General features: G+C 41.9%; 1 protein-coding gene across 1 annotated transcript in view; it reads right to left on the bottom strand.

Moving 5' to 3' along the window:
• Positions 1 to 24404, bottom strand: part of Slc9a9 (solute carrier family 9 member A9) — a 535118-nt gene that overhangs the window by 387635 nt on the left and 123079 nt on the right. Inside the window, exon 5 of the mRNA XM_032909913.1 lies at positions 14807 to 14922. Within this exon, the coding sequence (XP_032765804.1) occupies positions 14807 to 14922 (116 nt within the window). The remainder of the gene's footprint in view (positions 1 to 14806; positions 14923 to 24404) is intronic.

Raw genomic sequence — 24404 nt, 5'->3', positions numbered from 1 at the left:
TCAGTCTTTGGAACGCTGTGCCAGTATTTTACATCTGCCCCTCCAGATCGTCAGTCAGCTCTATCACCTTGCTCTCTGCCAGAGAACGCTGGCCACATGACGACAACAGTGAGTCTCCTGGCCCTGGTTTCCAATTGTCTGTCCAATGGGGAAGTCCAAGGAAAGGTCAAAGGGAAGGTAGAAAGGGAAATGTTGTTGTTTATGCCTTGATATTCACTGCAGTGTTACTTGGAACTGACAGTATCATGGATAGCAGTTTGCCCTATATTGATAGACTCCACAAGGTTCCTCCCACTTGACTCACTGGGCCATGTTCTCTCTATCCAAGGACCCAGGAGTGAGAGCTATTGATAAGCCAAAGCATTAGAGTTCTATCGTATTCCTTACCCTTCTTTTATACCCATTGCTTTCAAGAAAGTTGGCTGTGAATGCAGCTTGGAATTATCCAGTTTCAAGCAGTTATTTAAAAATGATTATATCTGCTATTAGATTATGGTAAATGCTTTGAGATACATTAAAATTATTTTAATTCATTTACACCTCTAATTCATCTTTAATGTTGCTGCATGATTTCAAATCCCTTTATCTCATTAATATGTTCAATATTGTTTTCTGTTTACTACTTAAGTTGGTAGATTTTATGAGGACTGCCACTCTTATATTCATAGAGTATTAATCTTAGTTAATGGGTTTGTTGTTGTTGTTGTTGTTTTTGGCGGTGGCGGTGGCGGTGGTGGTGGCGGTGGCGGTGGCGGTGGCGGTGGCGGTGGCGGTGGCGGTGGTGGTGGTCTGCTTTCGCGGATCTGGAGACTGAACCCAGGGCCTTGCTCATGATGGGCACGTTTTCCTCAGAACTGTATATCCAGTCCACTTAACATTATACAGTAGGAGCCCCTGAATTTTTACTACTAACAGGTCTAGCTTCTCTCTGCAGATGTTTTATTTTGAGCGCCAGTATTTTGAAGTCTGAGTAAGGCGGTTTGCCACTTTCTGCCGCGGTTCTTTTCCAGCAGTTTGATTTCAGCCACCATCGTTACATAAACAGGAGGCTTTCGTGCTTCCGCGTGGTTCCCAGTAATTACGTCTTGTTGGAGTTCTTTGCTTTTAAAGTGAGATGTGGTTCAGCTATGTAACTATCTGACCATGGTACCTTTTCAATGGTAGGTATTTTATTATCTTTCGAGCCTTTTGTTCCAGATTTTTATTTATTACCAGGGAAATTTATTGTAATTTTGTTCATGGTTAAAGTTTTTTTTTTTTAAATTCCCTAGAATATTATTTTGGGCCTTATATTGTCTAAAGATCTGACTCTTGTCCACTAGGTGTTGTTCTTTGTCCTTCTCTTCTGTGTCTCTGGTGACTCCTACACATGTTACATCTCTCCTTCCGGTTGCTCACTGAGTTCATCCTGGACATAATTACTGTTTGGTTTTGGTTCCTTTTTTATTTTTTATTTCATTACTAATTACTCATCTGTCCTTATTAACCCCCGTTTCTAAAAATTATTTAGTTCTATTTTTCTTTATCTGGTCTCCTATGTTAAGTTCTATATTTCTTATAGTTGGAACTTCTTCTTCAGTCACAAATAATTAATGACACAAAATTTCGTCTGAGTGTCTATTAGGTATGGCTCCAATACTCCCCTTTGCTTTGCATCCTAGACATTAAATACTTTCCTCTTGATTTCTTTTAATATGTCAAAAGAATTCTATTGTCTCTTTTGTGTCTTACGCAATTAGAGAGTGTTACTAGCAAATTCTTCATTCTTGTTAGAATCCGTTGATGCTCCTTTGTGGCAAAATACACAGCCAAGTTTTGAAAATTTTTGTTGATTAACAAAAAGCAGTTTTTCATTAGGAAGGTAAAGACCTATTAAATATCTCATATATCATGTTGATTAGTTACATTATTCAATCCATTACTTTTTATTTCTCTATTATAGCTAATTCTAAAAGAGTTTATTGAGGGCACCCAGCATAATTACCCTTTAATCAAATTCTTCCTGCTTTCCTGAATTTGTAAACATATATTTAGCAACTACCATGCAGCATACTTTTTCTTCTAACACCAAATGTTACAAAAAGGAAGTTCAGTGGTGTCTAGCTTCATTTTTCTTGAGGTGATAAAATATCCAGACAAAATGTGCCTTAGGGGACAGTGGCTAAGTTTAAGCTCACAATTCCAGGTAGTCCCTCACTGCAGGAAAGTGAAAGTCACAGTGCAAGAACTGGAGGCAGCTGGCCATGTTACACACACACACACACACACACACACACACACACACACACACACACACACCACGTATACACGCACAAACACACTCAGTAAGAACAGTTATTGATTGCCTCTTCTGGGGTGGACTGTAGGTTGTGTAAACTTGACCATTAAAGGTACTCACTATAAATGGCTTTTGCTTTTCCTTTCTATTTGTATGTGGTTGCCTTACGTAGTGTTCTCTTCTTCCTGTGTAATTTCAGATTGCTGCTTGGTTACACGCTTTAGGATTCCTCAATCCTGCCTGAAACTGGATGGGTTCAAATGGATTTAATCTGACAAGTTGAGTCTTTTCAATCAGCCCAGAAAAAAAAGAATGTTTAGTTTGCATAATTATTGGATTCTTTAAAGAACTTTTCCTATGCTGTCTCTCATATTTTTTTAATGCGATGTCTCTTGCCTTAGCCATTCAGTTTCCGGTTTTACCTTCATGATTTAAATATTTTATAATGTTATTTTATGGGGTTAGATAGATGGCTCAATGGTTAAGAGTGCTTGCTTCACTTTTCAGCAGGCCTGAGTCCACTTCCTTACACCTATAACGGGCATATCACAACTGCTTGTAACTCCAGCTCCTTGGGATCTGATGCTCTCTTCTGGAAGAAGCAGATACGTGCATAAAAGTGGTGTATACACACACACACACACACACACACACACACACACACACACAATGTTTTTTTTTAATTCATCTTTCAATTTCTCAGTTTTTTCCTGTACAACCTGCCACCAATTCAGGCTTTCATTACAATGGGTGATATTACTCTTCCATTCAATTGTTACTTGGAAAAAGCATAGGTCATATCTGTACTTGGTTTTCTTTATCTTTCCTTCCAAGAAGTAATTGGTGTTTTGGCCATGCAATTTGCTTGTTTGAAATGATCTTCCTTTTCCTTGTGGAAATCTTGTGTTTTTATTGTCTTCGCTTCCTGGAACTTCAAAGTGTGGGACTCCCCTCTGTGTAAGCAGCTCTGTAAGCAGCACTGTGTGTAGCTAAAACAGTATGGCTACCTCTCAGGACAGATGGAAGCCTCCAGACCACAGGAGGTCAAGTTCCCTAACATCAGCTCTACATCGACCTCTGTCCTCTCCTATCACGGAGGTCCAAAGTGCACAGATTTACCACACACAGTTTTCTTATATTTATGACTTTCCAGTTTCCATGGGAAGCCTCTTCTACAGCAACTATAGCTATCTAGATCCTCACACTATTCATGATACAGAAAGCTCCTTGTGTAGGAACAACACAGAGCTCATGATTTTGCTGGGTGCATCCTAGGAACCAAGATCTTAGGAAAGTCAGGTAAATAATAAATGGAACAACAAAGGATAGAGGAAGCAGACTAAGGTTGCCATTCTCCCAGAATCCACTGTCTACCACCAGGGACCCTCTAAACTAATTGTAATATTGTGTTAGTTACTTTTCTGTTAGCTGGGACAAAATATTTCACACAACCAACATAATGAAGGGTCTATTCTGTTTCACAGTTTAGATCAGTCCATCATGGTAGAGAAGTCATGATGGCAGGAACACGAAGCAGCTGGTGACATTGTAGTCAGGGAGTAGAGAGAGGCAGATGCTGATGTTTGGCTGGTTTTCCCTTTATCCAGTCCGGGATCTGTGGAGGAGTGTCACACATTCAAGGAAGTCTTTCCAGCCTCGCTGGAAACATCCTCCACTCTCGTAGGTACACACAAAGGTGTTTTCAAGGTGATTCTACATTTTCTCACAAATAGGAACACTTTTTTGAATACAAGATCTCATTGGGGAGCCCAGGCCGCATGGGTTGCTCGTGGATCCTCAGATCTCCCTGCCTCTTGACTCCCTAGTGACGGATTATAGGCCTGGCTGCTCTTCCAGTTAGTAATGCTAGGTTTGCAAATGATGGTTGGGAGAGTCAAATTACCCATCTCTAAACCTCTGTGTGCGCTTTGTATGTAAAAGTGCATGATTACACAGGCCTTAAAGTCTCTTTTTAGAAAAGCATCCTACAATTTTATTATTTTTAAAATCATTTCTAAAAGCAACGAGCACATATTGTCTGGTTTGTTGATCAAAGAAAGCAGCAAGAGTACGTTTTATGGGGCAGTTTGGGACATTTTAACCTAATTACATGTGACTGATATTTAAGAATTGCATTAATATTAAATTAATACCATAGCAAGCTGAAACTTCAGTGTCCTAAAAGGACACAAAGTCCTATAATTCTATAGGTGGCTCTCAACACAAATTACAGTAGGATAAAAATTAAAGCAGGGTGACAGTCATTGCTGGTGATTTGAATGGGAATTGTCCCCCATAATCTCCGGGGTTTGAACCCTAGGTCTCCACCTCATGGTTCTTTTGTGGAAGGCAATAGAATCTGTCCAGAGATGGAGCTGTCTGGTGGAAGCAGATAACGTGTGCAAGGCCTTTAGATTTCACAGCCAGCGGCTACTTCCAGTTCCATAGGATTGGTGATATGTGACCGGCTGCCTCACACTCCTGCTGCTATGGTCCCTGCCAGGAGAGAGTATAAGACAAAACTAAGCCCATGCTTCCTTCAGATGTCTTTATCTGGTGTTTCCTCAGAGTCATAGAAAAGTAACACAAGGCTTCAGGGGACAACCAGCTTCCTTGAGCATTCCAGCTGGCAATCCGCACCTCCTTCCCTTGGATGCCTCCACCCCTCCTCCACCTGCAGCAACCACATTGTATCTTCCTAGGTCTTCTTTTCACACTCATCTCCTCCAGTCAAAGCCAGGGAGGGGGCTTCAATTTGTAAAGTCCCATGTGGTTAGATAGGATAATTTCCTCCACTCGGGGCTCTTAACGTAATCACACGTTCAAAGTCTCTTGAGCCATGGAAGTTAATGCAGTCATGTTAGTAGGTTCTGGGGATGAAGGCTTTGTGGGGACATCACCTACTACAAACATTGCTGTTACTATTTTTAGGTGCAATGGTGTGTATGTGGTTAAATTTAATACATGATCAGAATGGAAGTTTGTTTATGGATTGTTCATTTGAGCAAGAGTCCAAAAGATGTCTGTATGATCCTGTTTGATATGTCAGAAATGGCTTAAAATAAGTACATAGGGTAGTTTAGTTACAACAATAATTATAGATAAATATTTTGAAGAAAGGGTAAAATTATGAAAACCAATATTTTGCCATTCTAAATGGAGGTAACACACCCAGGCTATAGGGAAGTGTGGCAGACGAGCCTGAGGGGGGAGCTGTCACTTAGAGAACTATATATTGAGACAAACAGTGGTGCAGCAGGGAGCATCCCATCCCATCCAGAAAGGGGTTACTCCTATAGAAGTGACCTCATTTCTTCAACAGTTCAAAAGACATGGTGTCAGGGAGCATGGCTCTGGACTAAGAAAGAAGGCAGGGTTATGGCACCAGCACGTCACCTGTGGATCACTCTTGGGTTCTGATTACAGACAGAAGGAACAATCTGATTATCTATCTGGAAGTGAACAGATTACTTGACAATAACAGTGATCCTCAACTCTGGGCAAGTTTTTACAAGGTTTGGAAAGTTTTTGGGAGATAAAGGTTCTTGTTATGCTTGCAGATGATTCTAGATTCTTTGGGGTAAAATGATACTATCTAAATTTAATGACAATGTCTAAATTTAATTTTAAGAACCATTATCTTCTCTCGGTAGAAACAGAAGTGAAAGTGTTACTTGTTTCTTAAAGTAAAATCACCACATTTTACACCTAACACTTCCAATTTTAACCATGCAGCTCTCAAAGGAAAGCAGCCATCCAAGGCAGAGTCCACTAAGGATGAAGAATTCGGCACTATTGCCAGAGAACCAAGCAAAACTGTTCACATCTTATTACCGTGACAGCAACATGCCATCTCCATTCAGTGTCATTGTAAAATAATGCTCTTCCAGAGGTCCTGAGTTCAACTCCCAGCAACCACATGGTGATTCACAACCATCTGAAATGAGATCTGATGCCCTTTTCTGGTGTGTCTGAAGACAGCTACAGTGTACTCACATAAAGTATTAAATCTTTAAAACAAACAAAACAACAACAACTAAAAAAATGTATCAGCTCATTTACTCTCAAAGACAAACCTTTAAATAAATCTTATCCCCATTGTATAAGTGGAGAAACTGAGGCTCATGGAGCCCAGGTAGAGTGCAGACCTCAGCATGGGCCCATCCTATCCGGCGTACAGCTCTTAAACAAGAATCAGCATTTCTTCTTCTGTCAATTAGCCACCTGTGTGTTGTGCAATCCAGAGCAGCCCTTTGCTTTCTGAGGCATCTGTGGGTACTTTCTTACTCATAGTCACTAAGTGTCATTTAGTGATGACAATGACAAATAATGAATGATATTGAATTCTGTGTGTTTCCTTGCTTAATTGGAGAACTGATCCAATAAGGTACATCAGCTCACTATAAATCCTAAGCTTCATGAAAAGAGTTGTGGGGTAGATTTTTCCAACTGACTACATGGGTGGTCGTTATTGACGACTTTTTTTTTATATAAACATTTATTTTTGATATTGAGTTTATCTAAGTCAGAAATAGAAATGTCTCAATACACGTTGAAATGGGTCTAACATTGTTAGATTTGCTGGTTTTGTGACAAACTGAATAAAAAAGACCAGTAACATTTATTACACACACACAAACACACACACACACACACACACACACACACACACACACACACACACTCTTTGTGGTCTGAGGTTGTTAGGCCTTTTTAATTATGCTGTGCTGAGGAGAGGATCAGTTGAGAGCCTTGGGCTGGAGATTACTGAAGCTGCCTTTCCCTGGTCAGAGGCTGCAGGGTTTGGGTTGGAAGGCACACCTATGGTATTAAAATCAACCCTTCTCTCTCTGCTTCTGAAGCATGGGTATAAATCCAGTGGGGAGCACTCTACCTGGGCTCCATGAGCCTCAGTTTCTCCACTTATACAGGAATTTGGAAATAAAATTTCAGACATATTAATTCAATTTCATAAAATATAAATCATCTGTATTTCAGCAAATGCCGTAATCCACCAGATGCCCAGGGAAAAGACACCATGACACCGGTAATGCTTAAACTGAGGCTGGCTTACATTCAGAGGTTCAGTCCGTTATCATAATGGCAGGAGGCATGGCACCACACAGACAGACATGGTGCTGGGGCAGCAGCTTAAGAGTTTTACATTCAGATCATCAGGTGGCAGGAGGAGAGAGAGCCACTGGGTCTGGAGCATTTTGAACCCCAAAGCCAACACACCCCCCGGCCCCCAGTAACACACTTCCTCCTACAAGGCCACACCTGCTCCAACAAGGTCACATTTCCTAATCTCTCTTAAGTAGAACCACACCCTAATGTCCAAGTATTCAAATCTATGATCCTATGGGGACCAGTCTCATTCAAACCATCACACCCTGTAACCATGTCTGATTGGTTTATTTAATTTTAGATCGTTGTGCTAATTTTTATTATGGGTTATATATTTGTCTTACAACATTCCCCTTTGACATTGCTCTATGGAAACGATGTCCAGCAGTGTAATGTAAGCCACACACATAATTTTACAGTTTTTAGTGGTCATTTTTTAAAGTAAAATATACAGGTAGAATTAATTTTAATAGTATATTTAATTAACTCAATATTAGGTGAGTAATATTAAAACATGTAGTTAATGTCAAAAACTATGTCCCATGGGTATATTTCAGGGGCACAACAACTGTCTAGCATGCTTAAGACCCAGGGTTCAGTCTCCAGCACCATAAAAATAACTTTATTATTATTTTAAAATTACTAATGAGATGCTTTTTTTGTGTTAAGTCTTTGAGACAGAGGGCACATTTATGCTTGTAGTACATATTGACTGAACCTGCCACACTCTAAGTGCTCAGAAGTCCTGTGTACAACAGACAAAGCTATAGACCCCACCTTAGCTAATTTGATTCAAATCCAAGACAGCCTGAAGTGTTTTTCCCTTCGAGAAACAGCTGTGTCTCTGAAGCCACTTACCCTCCAGCTTTGAACAAAAACTTCTGGTGCTCAAAGGGCAGCAGCTGTATTCGAATCTTAGTACAGTTGCGGCATATAAAATTAAGACATTTTAATCCAAAAAAGAAATAGAGGAATTGAAGGGATGCAAAAAAAACACAGCTCACACGAGAAGCTATCTAGGAACCTTGCAGGAAGGATCGGTCTTGTCAAATGCCAGGATGAGTTTCTAGGATTCTCTGGACAATTATTTAATAAACATGGTGTAACATGTGGATTCCTTCCTTTTCCTAAAGGAAGCTATTACTTTGAATAACGTCCAGCCTAAAATACCTACACCTTATGACATTTTCTACAAAACCATTTCTTGGTGTCCTCAGGAAAGTATTAACCTGATTATCCAGTGAACAGGGAGAAAGAAATTCTACCTGGTGTTTGGTCTGTACCTCATGTCCCTGTCCTTTCCAGGGTCATGAGGCATCTAATTACTGACAGTGACCTGTACATCCAACCGCTTCCCATTTCAAATTCAGAGAAGATTCCTTTCAATGTTCTGAGCTTGGCTCTTAGAGTTTCTTCCACAAACATATCCATTAATTTATTGAAAGCCCACTAGATGGCTTAGCTTTAAAAGACAGGTTAAAAGCCCTCCTACTCAGGCAGCGGGCCAAAATAAGCAGATCAATCAAAGTGACTGGACTGACTGTTAGTGGTAAGCGCTGTTGACAGAGGAGGATGGAGGGACCAGCATCTGGAGGTGATTAGAGTGAGAGGCTGGGCACAGCTGACACTGCCTCAGAGGTGACACTCCCAGCAGAGACCTTGAAGAAGGTGGAATGGGAAGGGCAACAGCACAAATGAGGTGTCAACAGGGACAGCCATATTCAAGGCCTGTGGCTCAGCTGGGGGCTCCAAGTCTCTTCACAGACTTTAAAGACGCCTCCTGTATCTTACCTACCAGCCTGTAAGGGCATTTAGATCTTCTGAGTCAAAATCATTATCTTGGGTATTCTAAATTTACCAAAAGGTCCCAAGTCACTGAAGGATGAGCCGGGGAAAGAGAGAACAGTAGAAGGTTTCCTTTCACTACCTGAAAGCCTGAAAGCAGGATTATTAAGGCAAACTTTCATTCTCCACGTCGGGACCTTTTGCTACAGCATTTACATTTCTTTGTTTTTGCCCATCTTTTTGATTCCCTTGTTCCGAATTTACCTGAAGGAAGCTGACTCACAGATTGAGCAGATGCTCTTGGTCCCTTTCTGTCTAGCCTATACTGTCTCGGGGTCTGACACTAGCTATATACTCACTGCCCCAGGAGCAGCCTGTGTCTCACCGGTCATCAAATTATGGTCAAATCCTCCTGGCTAAACTAGGAGGTTCACTGGCTGAGGCAAACCAAACTAGCTGCAGAGAGTCGGAGTGGCAAGAAGATGTAGGGCCTGAACGTGTTTCTCTAACAGATACATATGAGTAGGTAGTGACCCCGGCTAGGATGCAGCTAAACGGGAAAGGATTTATTTAAAGAAGTCCAAGGAGCAGGAAGCTGGAGCGTACAGGTTCTCCTTCATAAATTAGTGAGTCATGAGAATTTAGGCAATAAATGAATAATTGTGGGGTAAGATTAACTAAGTGTTTTAAGGTTATTGAAGACCTTAAATTACACCAATTTAGCAGAGAGTGGGTTCAACGCGTTTTAATATAACAATTAGCTCTCAGTGAGGGAGGGGAACCCAGGGCTCCTGCTTATTCGCTACAGGCTTCTGCGATCTGAAATCATGACAGCATTTGTTGAGTGGGGCTAGAACCTCGAACTCTCCAGCGGGCTGGCTTTGGGTTGATTTTCTAGTTTCTTAAAAACTAAAGTTTGTTTTGAGAGAACTCTCACAGAAATAAGAATCACATGCCGTTAGAGCTGGAAGAGCGGTGAGAGCCGGAGCCATAACTTTCCGTTTTACAGATGAAGAGGCAGTGTCTCCATCTGAGGCGGGAAGACAGGAGATTGCGTATCTTCCACCTGCAGGAACCTGTGAAATCTAAGGAACTGAAGCGACTACACAAAGTCGCACAGCTGTGCACACCAGACACAGAAGGTGGACACCGTGCCCTGGGGTCTCCTCCTGGCTGCAAGCCGACGGTCTATTTTAAAGGACCCTTCCCCTCAGCCGCTTACACAAGGCAGGCAAATAGCGATTTACGAGGCTGGAGCGAGGCTGGATCCCGTCTCCCCACCCCTGCCCCCCACTTCCCATTTCAGTCAGTTTTCTGTGTTGTTAAAACATAATCTTGGGAATATCACCAGTAAGGAAGGACCAAAGCTTGGCCACACTCAGACATGTTTGAAGACAGCCGAGTCTGTCAGAATTCAACACACTCAGGCTGCAGCTAAATACCCAGAGTTGCAATACAACAGACACGGTGCTTTCCACCTTACGCGCGTGGGTAAAGGTGGCCTGAAACTTGTCCCAACACTGAAAGGCATGCTATTCATATTTAGCTGGTGTTGCCCTAACTAGCTTGAAAACTACTAAGGATGAAATCCTTTCCTGTGAGCTTCTGCTTCTTGCCATTGCCAGGCCACTCTGCATTCCCCGTGGGCATGTGATGTAATGTGGAGTCATTCTGAAAAAGGCAACGTTAATCTCCCGGCAGTGGTGGAATAGCCAAGGTATCCCTAGACAAGGGGGTGGAGCCGTCTGTCTCTCTACACCACATGGATCTCTGATTCGCTCATCTACACCGTGGCTCCAAACCAGAGGTTGGGGGGGGTACCCTTCTTACACCCCCTTAACATGTAAATAAATGTTACAGCCTCAGTCATAATAAGAGAAATGCTTGGGCAGACCACGGGGAGATGTAAATCCTGTAACGTATGGGGGATCCTAAGTTTGCCTGGCCATGTCTGTGAGGAGAATAAACCATAGATCACTAGCTGAATGCAAACTGGTGCACAGTCCAGGGGAGAATTTTAGTGTCTAGGAATATCTATTTCTAGAAATCGATCTCAAAGACGCACTGGAAGTGTGTGAAAAGCTGTTCATTTAAGAGCTGCTAATTGCTGCACCATTACTAATTTAAAAGCACAAGAAAACACCTTCAAATGCCAATTGGTGGTGCATTGGCTAAATAGTGGCCTATTCCGCAGCTATAAAAGGGAGCAAGAGAGATCTTTGGATGCTGCCAATGTCTAAAAACTGCTGTTAATTAAACAAAACTAAGACAAAGAGACAGTATAGCATAGTATATATTAGAAGGTGACTATGTTTGCTCGTGAGCCTAAATTTAAGAATAGAAATTTAACCCAACAACTACCAAAATGTCTCAGAAGTTAGGGCAGAGCAGACAAGAATAGCAGCTAAGGCTCTTTAACCCCACACCAGTATGATTTTGTTTGTTTGTTTTTAAATCCTTAAGATACTTAATCCAATTCTAAAACAAAACAATAAAAGCACAGTGAACCGGAAAAGCATTATTGTGATGGACTTGGGGCATAACCACACGTTGGAATCATGTCAAGTGATTTAAAAACAGAAAAAAAACTTTTAACTACATCCCAAGTGGGGTCTACTCAAAGGCTAAAAATAACCACATGAAATCTTAAGCCATTTTCAGTTGTTATATTTTTAGCAATAATGTATGTGAGATAATTTTGAGAATGTATATTTTAAGCAAGTAAAAATTATATTAATGCAGGAGGAGGAAAAAGAGGCAGAAAAATGCAAATGTACATTCAAATTCAAGGCATCATAATAAAATTTCTATAATCCTAAAACAGAGCTGAAATATTAAAATGAATCTATGGTATAACTTTGATCAATTTATGGTATAGCTTTAATGAATTTTATGATATAACTGCCTGAACCCAGATGGTCTAAAAAGAGTGACCTTATCCAATGGTAATAACAACACTTAGTAACAAAACTAGTGCTTAAACAAATTTTCTTCTTGAAAGATCCAAGTGTAAAAAAATAATCCAATAAAAAAATGTCAAAAAAGGAATAAAGTAACACAGGCTCTGTAGTATGCACATAGAACCATGATAAACACAATAAACTACATATACAGCTATGAGGGGACTGAAGAGAAAGGAAAATAATATCGACGAAAGATCCAGGCTCGTGGGAGACATGGCTTCATAGATGATAAGGCTGGAACATTAGACCTACTCAAATGCAAGAAGTTTATCAAAGATCACTAGGGTCATGTCAAAAGGATACAAGAGAAACATGAAGAAACATGAACTTCCTTTTTTGAAAAAAAGGCGTTTTAATCATTAAAAAGACTAGCCAGCATAGACTGAGACACAACAATTATGTTAAAATCCACGCATTCAGGAAGAGGTCTTTTAAAAACCTGTTTTGGTGGCAACATGTAGAGGATGCCATGGAAACTACACATTATCGTGGAAATTAGTAAGTTAGAGGAAATTATCGATCATTTGCCTTGTTTGGCTCCTGCTTGCTGCTACTACACTGTGCAGTGCCCGAATGGTTGACCTGGGAAACTTTTTGAGGAGACGCTACTGGATTAACTAGTAACCATCAGGGGGAACTGGAGCAGCCCAGGTAGACAGGGAGCTGCAATAGAGCTTGTCAAACTGTCTGAACCTGTGAATTAGCTAAGTTCACTGTTACGTTCTGAGGCCTGAGGTTGAACCTGAGGATAAGCAGCTGTAACCCATTTGATGCCAGCAATACTGGCCAAGAGGTATTGGCTGCTCCTATCCCCTGGGTCTTCCTTTCCTTTGTTGAACATAGACAGTTCCACAGAACAGCCTCAGGGAAGGTCACTCTGTAACCAGGGTGGGGTAGAACAAGAACAAGACAACTCCTTGATCATCCCTAAACACAATGAGTATCCAAGTCAAACTGAGGAACATCCGCTACTCTAACCGCGAAGAGGGAAATGGTTTCTTTATCAATTATGGACTAGTCTGGTCTTCCCTCTTTAAGATAAGACACAACCTAGTGGTAATTACAGAATTACTTTTACTTCCTGACACAATTAATCCAGAGTGAAGTCCTTACCCCTTAAACCTTTAAGTATCACAAGTGGAAACGCACGTCCCATCACAAACCCTTCCCATACCACACCCTCTGGGACATCCCATTGGTCCCCGCTGTCTTCTGTGGTGAAATACCAGGAGGAAGGCAACTTGAGGAAAGGGTTTGCTTGGCTCATGATTTCACATCACTGTTCATCATCAAAGGACTTCAGGGAAGGAACTCAAACGGGCCTTGGAGGAGTGCTCCTTACTGGATTGCTCCTCATGGCTTTCTCGGCCTGTTTTCTCATAGAACCCAGGACAACCAGCCTAAGAGCAGCCCTCCCCCCACTGACAATGAGCTGGGCCCTTCCCTATCAATTGGTAATTAAAAAAACGTCCTACAGTCTTGCCTACCTACAGCCAATCTCATGGAGACCTTTTTCCCCCTCAGTTGAGGCTGTCTCTTCTCTATTGACTCCAGCTTAGTTGGCACGAAGCTAGCAAGCACACCGCCATTGGACCTTCTCTTTCATTGTCTCGAATAAGAAACCAGTTTTGTTCACCCTCAGGTACAGTCTGGCCATCTTTGCTAGAGTACCAATTCATGGTATGATGGACAAGCTGACGGCAGAAGCACCCGTCACCATTGAATTCTGATGGGATAGTCCCAGCATCATTTTTAAAGGAATCAGGGCCCACCTGATTCTGATTAAGCCTCTAGCTTTCACCACCAGACACACTGGACACACAGGGACGTTTTAAGGGACCATATTCAGTTTATTCCTGAAACTATCACTGATTCTCCAAACAACAGATAAATAGCATAGCAGATGGAGAGGATCTTAAGTTTAAACACGGCTCAGCAGACAGAGCAGTGTATCGTGTGTCATCTTGGGATATGATTTGTATAAACTACTAACGAACCAGCAATGGCAATAACAACAAGTGAACTAAGGATATTTAAACAGTGACGGGAGCTTTCACCATATTAAATCAGGAGGGCAAATAGTTGTCGGTTCTATTACGGCAACAGTGGTCACTTTCAGGGAACTTATGCACCAAATATGGAACTTGAAATTCACTTTAATGCAACACAGTCATAGTGAACTGGAGGGGGTGGAAGACATGTGCTCATTTTTGGCCACTAAAATCTAGATGGCAGTCTTCTTCACCCTAATCCCTATCTTCAATGAACTTTAAGAGCTCCATAGTAAACAATTTTAAAAATGTTTAAACTATTTAACAGATAATTTTTGAAAAGAAGGATGTGTTGAATAGAGACAAACAAGGACAACAGCTCAGAATGGCTCTACATTTGAGAGAAACAATAACGGCTTTAAAAAGTCTCTTCCTCCATGGAGATTGCTTTCTGACCAATTTCTCCAGAGCTGTCTGATATTACCTACTTTCCCCCCTTTTCTCTCTTGACTTTTTATTTAATTCACTTACAGATGTGTCAACAGCCTATGATGAGGAATGGAGAATTATTACCAGGGGGACAAAAATGACGGCCCGTGGAGAAACCATCAATTTAAATGTTTGGTTCTTCAAATAAAGAAATGCATTATTTGCACAGTTACCTGGATCTGTAGCAGACATCAGTGACCCAAAAAACAAACAGTCAGTGAAGTGGAAATCTCCGCTCTTCAGCTGGCCAGCGTGCACCATGGCCTTCACAAAGCCATACATAATTAACCTGTAAAAGAGAAACAGAAGGCCTTTACACATCGAGCTGGACCCTGTGTAAATCCATGCTGTCTCAGAGAACATTCTAGTGTGCCTTCTGGATGGCACATGGACCAGGCATAAACCACCACCATCCTGCCAACGCACGGCCACTATGATCTCTCAGCTCTGCAGGATATTTTCACTGAATATCACAATCCATTCACCCAGCAAATGGTTAACAGAGCACTTGGTAACATATGTCATGGAAAGTAAGATAAGCTTCAAGGACGTATAAAAAGATTGTCAAACCATATCTATTTTATTTCTACTTCTGAGAAGGATTCAGCCATCCTCCCTTGGGCTCTCCTTGTTTTTTGGTTCTGTGGATTTTAGTGTGGTTATCCCAGACTTTATAGCTAATAGCCACTTGTAAGTGGGTACTTACCATGTGTGTCCTTTGGGGTCTGGGTTACCTCACTCAGGATAATATTTAAAGTGGATGGAGGGAGGAAACTGGGGGAGGAAAGGGGCAGGGGAGTAGTCGGGTATCAGGTGTAGGGACAGCAGGTGAGGGAGAACAGAAATCGGAGGCGGGTAGGCATCTCTACAACATCCCAAAGACTTGGGAAGGGGTCGGGGAAGAAGAGGAGCCAGGGTGCTATGGGGATGACTTTAGCTGAGACTCCTAGCAGTGGGGGAGGTGAATCCTGAAGTGGCCACTTCCTGTAGCCAGGCAGGACTCCCAGACAAGGGATAAGGACAGCAACCATCCCACAAAATCTTCTACCCAAAATGTTTCCTGCCGAAAAGATGTACAGGGATAAGTATAGGACAGAGATAGAGAGAATGGCCAACCAATGACTAGCCAAAAATGAGGTCCACCCCATGGGCAAGAACCAATCCTTGACACTATTGATGATACTGCTATGCTTGCAGACAGGAACCTGGCATAGCTGTCCTCTGAGAGGCTTCACCCAGCAGCCAATGGAAACAGGTGCAGAGACCCACAGCCAAACCTTAGATGGAGCTCAGGGAGTCTTGTGGAAGGGTAGGGGGAAGAACTGAGGGACTGGAAGAGGACAGAAACTCCACAGAAAGAACAAGAGTCAATTAAACTGGGCCCTTGGGGGTTCTCAAAGACTGAATCACCAACCAAAGAACAAGCATGGACTGAACCTGGGGCCCCTGCACATATGTAGCAGAAGTGAGGTTTGGTCTTCATGTGTGTTCCCCAACAACTGAAGGGGGGCTGTCCCTGAATCTGTTACCTGCCTATGGATCCCATTTCCCTAGCTGGACCACCTTGTCTGGCCTCAGTGGGGGAGGATGTGTCTAGCCCTGCAGTAAACTGATGTGCTGGAGTGGGGGAGCTCAGGGTTGGGGGACGACCTGGGACTATTTGACAACTACACAGGACACACCAGGAGTTTCCCCTTCTCAAAGGAGAAGGGTAGAGGGGATGGGGAAGGATCTATGTGAAAGGGCACTGGGAGGAGAGGGGGGCTGAAATTGGGATGTACAGTGAATAAATAAACTGATAAAAATGATCAGATGTGGCACAGCAAATCATGCCCACAAGCCAGTATAATCTAAAATCAGTGGTGTTCTTTAGAAACTGCAGAACATCCAATTCCCAGAAAGATTTTGAAATCCTCACGTGCACTTACAGTTTGTGTTTAACTTATACAGAGGCAGTGAGATGGCTAAATATCAGCTCTTAGACGGTAAGGATCTCAACAGTCATACAGACACTTTTAATTCTCTTCAGAGAACTACCTCATTAAGGGAATATTTCAGACAGAGCTCCATTTAAGCAGTCACAATCACACCCAAACTATACATACATGATGTCAGGGTATTATTAAAACTGACTCCCCTCAGTTTGTTGTTCATCAGCTAGGGTAACAACAATGGCCCATGGGGACTTTGGAAGGCAAATAAAACAAGAAATGTCTGGTGTCCGACACTCTTAGCACTCTCAGGGAGCTGCTTACTCTTTCTCGTGAAGGTGGAGATGGGAAACATTTGTTTATAGTTCCTGCCTCTTCACATGTTTTAATTAACTTTATCCGCAGCTGATCCTGTAAGGTTGACACTATCTATTTACACCTGAGAAAAGCGGACACAGCGTGATGCAGACACCTGCTTAACATGGCAAATTAAGCAGGATGCTTAGGCTTGAGTTGAGACAGCCTGCTTCCATCGCTGGGGATTTTAGCCACCATAATATGTTAGCGAAGAATGGCTTTAATGTGTTCCACTATACTGATGAGCTGTCTCATGCGTGAGACAAACTGTCAAGGAAGTGTTCTAAAGCAGTGGTTCTCAACTCTTTAATATATTTTTCATGTGGTGACCGCAACCATAAAATTATTTTTGTTGCTACTGCATAACTGTAATTTTGCTACTGTTAGGAATTGTAATATGTATATCTGATATGCAGGATATTTGATATGCAACCCCTGGTCATTCAACTCCCAAAGGGGCTGCAAACCACAAGTTGAGAACCACTGCTCTAGACAGTCCAAGGGGCTCCCTTCTTTCCTGCCACTGAATTGATCCATCCACAGTTGCCAGCACTGCTTGTGCTTTCCCTGACAACAGAACCTGCGCTCGCAAGCTTTCACCTTGGATGAGGGACCAGTGGCTCTTCCCAGGCTTCTAGCCGCAGATTGGGACGATCAAGAACCTAACCTTGTGGACTGAGTAACTGCTATCCATCTCCCCGGCAAGAGACAGTTATTCGGGACTTATCCAGATGTTGAAGGATGTGTCCTCAAGCGTGGAGTGCCAGGTGCTCATAGTCTCAGGCGTGACCTGGCTATCGTTGTTGGTGAGGAGTGGAGGAAACCCTGAGTGTGGGAGATTATTGTATGTATGATGTGTATGATGTGTGCTGTTGACATTGGCACAGTCATATCAAGGACCTGAACCTCATGGGAATGGCCAAACCTGCCAAAGATGAGGCTTAGAATGAAATGACAGAGCCTTCCTTGTGGGGGGAGGGGTGTATCTGACTGTGGGTATTGATAGTGTGTGCAGAAAATGTCCGCTCTAAGCTTTGTATTGGGTGTTTATAATCTGAACACAGCTCCCCTGTTCCGCTGTGCTTCTGGGGTGTTGCAGATTCTCTGTCTGAGAGGCCAGACCACCTGATCCCAGTTTCCTATCTCCATGTCCATCTGTCTGTCTTTTCTTCATTCCCTCCCTGCCCCAGTAAGGCCCAAGCGCCCACACTCCACTCCCTGACCACCTCACACCCTAACACCCCTAGCACTCCACTTCAGCCCTACACCTCCCCAAGTTGCCTTTTGGTCACGGACTATCTCACAGCAATGGGACACAAATGAGAACAGAATAGGATTCATTATGACTGTTAATAGCAGTTACATAAAGGGAATTAAATGTGAACTTTTCTTCTGCTTTACTGCCTTTCTCCAATTTTTTAAATATAATAACCATGGTAGAAACAAACAATAATGCACATTAGTGAGTTCTGTTACAGACAATAGACAGCCATTGTACTTTTTAATCCTCCCACTTCTCTGAGGAAGGCATTGTAATTTTCCCCTTCACAAATGAGACAATCAGGAGTCACGGAGGTTAAATAGTCATACAGTGAGCGTCTGTTGAGTTGAATCTGGGTGGACAGGCGCAAACGCTTAGCACAGCTTTTCAATGGCTTTGGAACACTTTTGAAATCGGTGTGTGGGTGGCGGGTGCACACACATTTGCCTGAAAAATGTAAATTACAAATTTACTCCAGCTGAACTACTGGACATAAAGTAATTAAAATCATAGTTACTTCCTTGAAATTAACATAATTAATTAATTAAAACAATGGTAAGGAAGAATCTTCAAAAGACTGAACCCAACCCGGTACACACTTATATGACTCATTTTTACTCTTACGGATCTAACAGTGGTCACTGTCACTGCTTACCGTAATGTTATTCTTACTTTGCTATTTGTATATTAGCACATTATTGTCACTGCTGCATTATTAAAAGACAATTAGTTATGAATATGTTAACTGGGCGGTTGAAAAGTGTACTCATTAGCAGTCCCATATTTCCACAGAGTTCTGTCCTCTCTCAGCCCTTCATAGAAAGCCTCTCAGGTGGCTCAGAAGGGCCAGCCTGAGACAGAGGTTGCCAGGAGTCAGGGAAATTAGTGGCCCCTTGACAGGAGCTACCCCAGCAGACACACAGCTGTTATAACGCTGATTTCAACTTGAGTTCTCACAGGAGGTGTGATGCACTCTTAGTACTATCCTTTGGATAATGGCGTATAGGTTGGAACCACAGGGTTGGGAATCTATGACACTCAGTAGAGTAACAAAAGGCAGTATGTCACTCACTCTAATGGAGGGCACTAGGCAAAAGAATTTGGGGAAATGTTCAACATTCTCACTTTACTGGGTGTTCATGACACATTTACTGATTTTAAATTTCTTCAGCTTGTCTTATATTCTCTAGGCTGTATACCTAAAGGAATGCTGAAAGAATGTTTCAAAACAAAAAGTTCCAGAATGTTCAGTTGCTTGGATAATTTCAAAACATTTCCTTTTAATCTCTGTGTTTTTAAAAAAAATTCTCTCTCCTTTTCTTTTAAAAAAATCACCAAACTGTGCCCACAACACCAAGAAAGGCATATTTTGCATTGCCACGGAAGGGTTATTTGTACTAATCCTCTGAAGGATCACATTTAACTGAGCACAAGAAATAGGTTATGTGGAATTCACTCACTAGTGAGGAAATCTTGGACCCACACACCTCAGCTTCAAAGTGCACCTGAGTTTCTCAAATTTTATTAAAGGTTTATTTGTGTGTGTGTGTGTGTGTGTGTGTGTGTGTGTGTGTGTGTGTGTGTGTGTGTGTGTGTGTGTGTTTGAATGTGTGTACATAAGCACAGGGACCTAGTGAGTCCCAGAGAAGATCTTGGGCCCCACCCATGAATCAGACAGTTGTGAGCCATTTAATGTGGGTGTTGGGAACCAAACTCAGTTGTCCAGAAGAGCAGTGCCCACTCTTAACCCCTAAGCTGTGTCTTCAGGGCATACCTTTCTGAGTTCTGTGCCTAAATGTTTCCCCTTCAATAGGCATCTTTTTCTATGTATTTGTTTGTAAGCTATAGAGGTTTCAGCCTCACTCTTTGTTTTTTACTGGAGTATACTTTCCTTTCTAACGTCCCACCAGAGAATTCACAATTCTAATCATACTCTGTTGCACGGGATTGGGTCACCTAGCCAATTTCATTCACTTTGTCACTCAGGAATTCATAATTTGAACACTAAATTTCTTCATTCAACAAATAATTATCAGTAGATTATCCCTGCTCTCAAGGAGATTATACTTTGAGTGTAACAGTTCTTTAACACATTTATTCACATTGTGGCCAAGTGCTCTACAGAGAAATAAAGATGGCCCACAGGCCCAACTCTGAGTTCTGGAGAAAGCTGAGGGACCTCTAGCTTACAAAGTTTGGTTTTAAGAATGTTGTGTCTGAGGTAGTGAGACAGACTGTTGGGTGTCTAAAATAGATCAGTGGGAAGTTTGCTTAAGACTCAGACCTTCAGTCTCTGCTCCAAACTTGGTCTCTGTATTTCCTCCTGTGAATACTTTTGTTCCCTCTTCTAAGAAGAACTGAAGCATCTGCACTTTGGTTGTCCTTCTTCTTGAGCTTCATGTGGTCTGTGGATTGTATCTTGGGTAATCTGAACTTTTGGGCTAATATCCACTTATCAGTGAGTGCATACCATGTGTGTTTTTTGTATTTGGGTTACCTCACACAGGATGATATTTTCTAGTTCCATTGATTTGCCTATGAATTTCATGAAGTCATTGTTTTTGATAGCTGAGTAGTGCTCCATCATGTAAATGTACCACATTTTCTGTACCTATTCCTCTGTTGAAGGACATCTGGGTTCTTTCCAGCTTCTGGCTATTATAAATAAGGCTGCTATGGGCTCTAGCTACATATGTAGCAGAGGATGGCCTTGTTGGGCATCAATGGGAGGAAAAGCCCTTGGTCCTGCCAAGGCTCGATGCCCCAGTATAGGGGAATGTTAGGGCAGGGAAGCGGGAAGGGGTGGGTGGGGGAACAACCTCATAGAAGCAGGGGGAGGGGAGATGAGATAGGGGGGTTATGGATAGGAAACTGGGAAAGGAGAAAACATTTGAATTGTAAATTTAAAAATCCAATAAAAAAAAGACTCAAACCTTAGAACAAATATTTAAGGTGCATAATCTTGGCTATCAATAAAAGTATAGAAAGTACATACATTAGAAGGAGGCCTATGACTAAAGTTTGGGGACCCTGTTACTTCAAGGACATTAAAGGCACATTACAGAGGCCAGGAATCTGTAAACAGAGATGTGTGTATCAGAGGAGTTAAAGGGATAAGATGTTTTTATAAGGTCAGAGAAGCTGAACAGTGTCATGAGGACCAATTAATTTAGGGCCGTTAGAATGTAAAGTGAGATCATAGTGGGTGGAAAAGAACCTGGAAATTGGAAAGGAGACAAATAGCTCTCAGGCATCTGGCTGGGAGGGAGTCTCAAGTCTTCAGAGAGCTGGGGTGGGACTTGAATGGACTTCAAATGAGTAAGAAGCTATGAAGATGCTCATGTCTTACTGGGACTCACAAAGAAAAGTTTAAAAGAAATTTCGGTTCATCATGATTAGGAGTTTAAAGATGGCACAAGGGACACTCGATTATAGGATCTGTATATACAATTAGATATACAGATGGTGGCCTTGAGTGTCTGTTAGGACTACGTGGCTCTTATGAGTGTCAAACTCACAATCCCTTCCATTCATCTCTGTTTCTTATATCCCGTGGAGCTAGAAAGCATTCACTATTATAAAAATCTCTGCTGAGTCCTGGAAAAATATACAACTAGTCCAACACATGGCTTCTACCCTCAGAAAGGGAGACGTCACCTGAAGCAGGAAAACTGAAAAGAAAGTGCTGTGTCTGTCAGAGGTACAGTTCAAGTTCACAGAGAAGTGGGTGTCTTTGAGGGCTCTGGACAGACTGTGAGCATTAGCTCTCATACTGTTGAACCTACATGATATACCCAGGTAAGGATGTTGTTCACAGAGCGCTAGTGAACTATGTAGGCTGCCCAACTTCTAATTGTTTTTTTGAACTGTAAATCTTTTTCAATTCAAGGCAGTTTCTTCTTGACGTAGAAAAACAGATAAACAAAACAACAACAGCAACAACAACCAAAAACAAAACAAAAGAACTCTCTTGGACAAACAAATAAAACCCAACCACTGGTAATCTTAAAGCCATCAGTATCTGCCACTTACTACTGGGACACCAGAAAGGCTTGTCCTGTGTTGAGTTCCACTTACAAATTCTCTTTATTATTTTTCTTTAATTAAAATATAAATACATCATCTGTTTCTCCTACTGCTAACCCTCCATGCTCCCCAAGCTCATGGCCTCATCTTTAACCATTGTTGTTATAGATACATGTAAACGAATAAACATATTAATATAACCTGCTGGGTTCATTTAGTGTTACCAGCATGTTTATGGGTTAGGGCTAACTATTTTGCTATTGGATAACCAATCAGGAGACGTATTCCTAGGAAAAACTAATTTCCCTCTCCCAGCAGTTAACTACTTCTAAGGGTAGGGATATGTGGCATCCCCACCCCCCATCTATGTTTGGACGCCACCTGATGATAGAATTGTTCAGGTCTTGTTTAGTCAGCCATGTTGCTGAGATTTGTGGGTGAAACCTCTCATTCCTGTCACACCTAGAAGGCAGAAGCTCCTATCCAACTCCCTGGCCCTCTAGCACTTGCTTACAGTCTTTCCCTCCCCCACACTCTTCATGCAGTGTTCCCTAAGTCTTAGGTATTGTACGATTTTGTAGGTGTATCAATTAGGGCTGAGCACTTTACCAGCAGGAGTTGTATACATTTTTAACTAGTTGTGGTTTTCTGTGATGGTCAAATGCTGCTGGGGAAAAAAAAGGAATCTTTTTGATGAGGTGTGAGATCTATATTTACTGACACTATGAGTATAATAAGTGTTTTGAATACAGTTAAGAGCAATACTAATTGAGGAATGTGGCAAGAGTAGATTCTCCTTTAAAATCCATCACCTCACTAACCACATATAGTTGGCTAGATTTCCAGTACCAGGCATGAGTTTCCTCCCGTTATGTGGGCCTTTGGTCCAATTAGGTTTCTGTTGGTTACAGCTAAGACACTGTTACATTCCCTGGGATCTCTTGCCATGCTGGTCATTGTTGTGGTTTACAGACATCATAGTTGGGTAGGACTACTAAGTGCATTCCTCCCTTAGCATATTATCTTCTGTAATAAATGAAAAGTTGCCTTCATGGAGGAAGCTTTTCAGTCAGCTCCAGCTCAAATCATCAGAACCAGAGACTGGAGTGTGAGATGTCTTTAGTGATAGAAACTTATCTCTAAGGTGACTAAGGGAAAGAGCAGTATCCTACATTGTTCTGGGAGTTTCTTAGACTCCTCTTGAAAACAATGCAAAGGGGTTTCTCATGCTTGCTACTAGGGGTTTTGTTAGATAATCTATGGCTTTGAGGGGAGTATTATCATCCTAAATGTTGTAATTTCACTTAGCCCCCTCGTGTGTGTGTGTGTGTGTGTGTGTGTGTGTGTGAGAGAGAGAGAGAGAGAGAGAGAGAGAGAGAGAGAGAGAGAGAGAGAGAGACAGAGAGGGGGGAGAGGGAGAGAGAGAGAGAGAAGAACACTCAGTTTGACAGCCATCACGATTTGGTAAAACTAAAAATATAAATTAGATTTTAAAGCATTTATGATCTATACTATTTGGTATTAAGAAGACAGTTTAAAATAGCTCTGCCTTAGTTTCCTACATTTGTAAAGTCCATCACTATGTCTTTTCTTTCTGTTAGAGAATATCTTATCTATTTCAGGATTAAATATGGCCCAGAAGATGCTCCTCTGGGCAGTCAGTACTGCAGTTGTCTCCCATGATTCCTTCCAGTCAGTTCCACACTTAGCTTCCTGTGGTCCTACCACTATTAACAATGATTTTTCAAGAGTAGAGAATACTGAAGAGAGCGAGTTGTGATAAAAACACATTTTTGTTTAATCCTGGATGGGATCCTAGTCTTTGATCTTGAGAACACTGGAAGAAGCTGAATCCATTCTCCTTATGCCTACCTCCATCCTGTCACCTTTCTGGCACCCTCCAAAAGCTTCACTCATCCTTGCATTTTTGCCCTAGTTTCTGCTGCTACAGCAAGCTACCTGTCCTTGATCACGACTCTGTGAAGTGCTGTAAGGTCTGTGAAAGAGTCTAACATAAACCCTAATATGAATGTGCAGTGGACATAATTCAATATGGAATGTAGAAGAGAAAAAGAATCTGGTCAAACACTAAACCACACACAGGGCAGAACCTGACCTGGCATCCTGATATTATCCATTGCCACTCGGTGTCAATGATGGAAAGTAAACCTGTACCATGCTGAGGGAAAGCACAAG

This window comes from Rattus rattus, chromosome 8 (assembly GCF_011064425.1).
Source record: "Rattus rattus isolate New Zealand chromosome 8, Rrattus_CSIRO_v1, whole genome shotgun sequence".
NCBI classification, from domain to species: domain Eukaryota; kingdom Metazoa; phylum Chordata; class Mammalia; order Rodentia; family Muridae; genus Rattus; species Rattus rattus.
Note: the sequence above shows the minus strand (reverse complement) of the source record. Positions and strands in the feature narration are given on the sequence as shown.